This window comes from Opisthorchis viverrini (genome assembly GCF_000715545.1).
Source record: "Opisthorchis viverrini unplaced genomic scaffold opera_v5_766, whole genome shotgun sequence".
NCBI classification, from domain to species: Eukaryota; Metazoa; Platyhelminthes; class Trematoda; order Opisthorchiida; family Opisthorchiidae; genus Opisthorchis; species Opisthorchis viverrini.
Window position 1 is genome coordinate 42,076 of NW_008752427.1, and position 5,088 is coordinate 47,163.

Here is a 5,088-nt window from a genome sequence, read left to right on the forward strand (position 1 = left end):
CACTTGTTAGCATGTATACCTAGCCAAGGTTTGTATGTTTGGTAACCTTCGTAAAGGATGCTCTATCAATCCAGCTGGTGGCCTGGTTTACCAATATAATGCTCGGATGTGTCTGTTTGATTGCTCCAGGGAGGTGTGGGTATCTTCTAAACCTGTCCCATAGGGACGTCGGTTTTTTTATTGCATCACCTAAACCCCCGTTTTCCACTAATTACTGAGGTGTTCTCTCCTGACGTTTTTGGTAGGTAGGCACCAGTAAGCAGCATCCCCGTCCGGTGGTTATTTTTGTTTGAAACTGACTAATGTAATTCAGTTAAGCTTAAGAAATCTCAATAACATGGACACATAATAACAATTGGAGCCAAATAGTAATAGGTGAATAGGGGATGGTACGAATTGCTGCAAGCTAAATACGAACAAGATTAGGTTATTATACTGATCTTATTTTACTCTCGGGAGCAAAACATCGATACACCTGACCGTCTCGTTCCTTCAGAGCAGGCTAAAGGATAGACCTCAGTTCATGTCAACAACAAATCACATCAACTAACCAAGTTAGAGAAGAAAACCACGCGCATTATAACCATATTGGACACCTGGCCCCGAAAGTGAACTTTGTCAGGATTGTTTGGAATCGGTTCTTCTGTGGTGGATTCATCTTCTATGTTCTCCAAGCCTGTCAGTTTTTCCAACTCATGAATATGGGCATCCTGTTTTTTGTAGAATGCACTTGAAAAGCAACAAAAACGTGTTACAAAAGGTTATCTGTTATGATGCGAACTGTATGGGACAGTACACGTACCTACACTATGACTCAGCATGCAAATTTTCGGGCAAAAAGTTTACTGAGATGCTTTTTGGCAGCCCTTGACGATGGCACGGCCCGGAATTTTTTCACGCATTATCAATGTAAAACAAGTGTTAGGTTCACTAATCAGTCAGCTCCCGCCTCCGATTCGCAGCTACTTCCCACCTCCCCGAATCATCGGTGAATGAAACAGCTATAACAACCGCACGACAAGTACGCGGTTATTACAGCTGACAATGATGATGAAGTTTAAAGTAGATAACACAAAAATTAACGAAAATACCGAAGTTCATTGCGGGAAAATTGTTGACCAAGTTCTATCAACATACTTTACATGACCTAGATTATGGAGCCGACTGCCGTTTGTGACGTGCCCAAGATGCTCGCAAAGCAACCTGAATATCAGTATCCTTTTTGATGCACACAAGCATCAAGATAAATAGGTGACGGTAAATCATTCCCAATACTGATTAGTTTTGGGATGTTATTCGTGAAATAACAAATTTTAGGAAGGGAGTGGTCATTGCTCTTTAGAGAAGAGAGCAGTGGCCAAGTTCGGATAGGAAGAAATGTTGCATTGATTTTCCAGATGTTTCACATATCATTAGACTCACACTAATTGGATTCTTTAAGCACATTCATTCTTAAGTCAGTGCTGATTCTCTCAAATCGCCCACACAGCTCCGTAAGATAAACATGCCGGCGTAAAAAAAAAACATCGGTTTTGTCAAGAGGGTTACTTATTCCTAATCAAACGGCATCAGAAGGTGGAAGTGAATCTGATTAGGCTCAAGAAATATGTGGACACCGGCCAGTTCGCAGCCATTGCCTGAGTAGGTCCAGAAGGCACATTTGTCTACTGCCAAATGAGGCAGACGACGCAGCACCAGTTCATCACGAACGATTTGATGTGCTCTAGTCCAATACAACATAAATAGTGTACAAAACTGGTCACCAAGACGAAAAGATAAATGTTACTTGCATTCGAATAGTATACTGAGGGCGTGGTAATTCCATTTCAAAAACAGTATGTTCACCGTTGGAATAATTCATTTTCAGAAATAATGACAAGAGATGAGCCGTGGTCCATTGTACGTGATTAAGAATACTGTGGCATTCGTTATACCTTTGAGTAAGCAATTTTCACGTCCAAATTGTTATTTAGGCTTCCAGCCTCTTCAAATAGGCAAACTTGTAGTGTTCTCCAACAGTAATAATGCGTTACCCGACAAGCTGTTGACGGGTGGTATTTGCTGACATAACTGAAACCGTTCAGTTGCCAACGGTTGATTTTGGAGGGGCAACCAAATGAGTGCGAAAAACACAACCAATCTGCTTTCACCAAATGGATTGGGCTCACCAAGATTCCCATATATTTCTTCTTTCGGTGTGGTTGTTGAAAATTCTAAGTCCCTCTGGCATAAATCGATGTTGAACGGATTCCCGACTAAATCTTGCTCGCTTTTTATTCACATTCGGTCGATTGTGTATGCGCATTATTGTGTGGTACCATTGCAGTCCACCGAAAGCACGAATGGCAGTGTGTCAGGTGATGGATATGACAAACACCTAACTTGCCCGACTGCTGCAAAACAACATTCACCTGGAGCCGCGAATCATTTGGCACTGCCCACTGCCCAAGACGTTGAAAATGAACCCTGAATATTATCAAAAGCGCTTGCTTACAATTTACAATGACCGTCAGAATATGCCCAAAAAGTAATAAATTGGCAATCACAAGAAATATGCCCTGGAACAAATACGACAAACGACATAGCGGTGTTTGTTCCCTGTTGGGACTCATGAAAACTGAATCCAGATTGTTCAATACGTGCTAACCTGACGTGGCAGCTAGACGTAAAGAGGGTTTTTAGCTGTAAATCCAGCATCCCCTGTCATTGCGGGACCAGTGTGAGATGTTTCCCCTTTTGCACGCCACCACAGGGTAACTATCAGGAAGGTCAGCTTCCTGAAAGCAGTCACTGAATGCCCGAAATCTACTGAGACTCTCAGCTCCGCTAGATGTTGACCAGACAGACAACGCCCCTTCAATATGCAGCGCCTCACAGCCTTGTATCCAACCCAGGCAGCGAGAGTCAGTGTTGACCAAGGTCAGTCAACGCCCCCGCAATACGCAGCACGTCACAACCCCGTAGCAAAGCCAGACCGTGTGCGCCAGCATTGGACCAAGTTCAGACAGTGTCCTTCCAATAAATAGCTTGAGAACGTCCTACTTTTCGCACTCGCACGCACTCACGCTCTCGCACTTGTTCGGAATATAGCTGTTGTGTTCCCTTCTGCGAGTCTTTTTTCTCGGGCACTAGGCGCTGGAGCGGGTCAGCAGCAGATACCACAGATTAGCGAATCAGCAGACATAACGGCAACCAGTCAAGATTGGCTCACAAATAATGGAGGAGATCAGGTAGTTTAAAGATCACAGTTGACTAAAAATTGAAGGGCAAAACACATCACCAATTTAAAAGATGCATGTGGTGAAATCATGTCTATCAACCGCCCGTTATTCGGGTTGCAACATCGGTCCGTACGCATACGCAATTCCCGGGCTCCTTAAGTAAAACTGGACTTATCTATTGACAAGAAAGCGCTCACAAAATTATTTTAACGACAGTTTACCCTCTGTTGTTTGTTGGTTCTAACTTCCATGATAGACTTGGACAAAACACTTCGAAGACTGAAAAAATCACGCACTCTTCAGTTATGGCGGATAGTAAAATGCACAGAAAACATTGCCGCTCACTACATAACGACTGCCAAGTAATGCACATATTGTCCAATAGAACTGATAGGATTGTGCAGAGGCGAGAAATACATGATTGTTAGGCGGAAATCGGGTTGTGCTTAATTTCGGATGTTCGCAAAGTCGCAACGTACCGTACAGCTTTGGAGATTTCTTTACGTTCATGACTGCGATCACTTAACTGAGATAAGAATGCCTCGATTGGATGCGTTCGCCAACTTTCATCTGGAACCAAAAGAAAGCCAGGTAGCAAGGCGCTTAAACTGTCACAATGTACATTATAAATAGAACACAGCCCCCAGCAACCTATTCAATACGTGGGTAAGCTTGCGATGAAAGCATAAATATTTCAAATGTAGCTGTGCGACAAGGTTCCATAGGTAAAAATTTCCTAGTTGATGTCTTTTGATTGACTTCATACCCACTATTTTGACAGGTTTTGCGCGGACTACATTTCTGAAAGGAAGTAAAAAGTTTCTTTCGGGAAACCGTATTGCTCACAGCCTCATGTTTCCGAGTAATATTTATCCATTCGATCTCAAGAGGCTGAAACAAGATTGCTTAGGCTCGTTCAAAAGAGTATATTTTCCTTCAACCCACACATCTACATAAAGTATACGACAATTACTTGCGAAGAACATCTTCGACCAAACTTTGGCGATTACCCGCGCACTAACATCCCTCCGTAGTCCAATTACTCAACGTCATATTGTGTCATGCAGAGGATCACTGTAAGCAATCATGAATATAACAAGAAGTTGCAACAAATTTTACTCTCCGTGAGGATGATAAGCAATCAATAATATGCTCATATGCCCATGGGCTTCATCCGAAATCCGGTCTTGAGTGATCGGAGTTGAGAAGGGGGGATTTCGCGTGTGGCTCATCGCTCAGTTTTCTGGAACTCACTATCACCTATGGCTACCGGAAAAGCTTAGCAACGAGTAGTTCGTGGCCGAACAGTCGAGGTTCCCCCATGTTTCTTGAAATGTGCACTGCCAGTAATTTATAATAAAAATGAAATAGCCTTGCAGTGCTTCTCGACTTCTCAGTACATATTGCCTTTGTTTACAGAACGAAATCATTAGAATAACCAAATCTCCTCATGCTACCGACGAAATGCATGTTTTCCTCGGCTATACGGGAAGTTACCGCTAAAATAGTCATGTCGCAACCATACTGAATGACATTTAGTTAAGGGTTAGTGGAAAAGAGGTCCAGATTATTGACGTATAGTCCACCGGACAATAAACTACGTTCTACATTTTTAAGTTGTCGCCGCGTTTTCCCTATGAACCATCAGTAGCAACATACCAATGTACCGGTGGATGCTACTGATGAGGCATGCGAGTTATACGTAACTCGTAACTCCGCTTTGCATCTATTGGGAAGTGGGGTTTATTACGGAATTTGTGGAATCCCTTTGTAGCATTTGTTTACATTTGGGTGATAGTCAATGAATATCCAGGAAAGTTCAGAGGGACGCGCTCAATAAGACGGATATTCAGTTTTTATAAACAAG

General features: G+C 42.7%; 1 protein-coding gene across 1 annotated transcript; it reads right to left on the reverse strand.

Annotated features, from left to right (window-relative positions):
* Positions 1 to 551: 551 nt before the first annotated feature.
* On the reverse strand, positions 552 to 2,428 carry T265_15706 (hypothetical protein; the record flags this gene model as incomplete). The annotated part of the gene is made up of 2 exons (XM_009178985.1): positions 552 to 729; positions 2,412 to 2,428. Coding segments are annotated over 2 exons (195 nt in total), but the record flags the coding sequence as incomplete, so codon positions are not given.
* Positions 2,429 to 5,088: the final 2,660 nt, after the last annotated feature.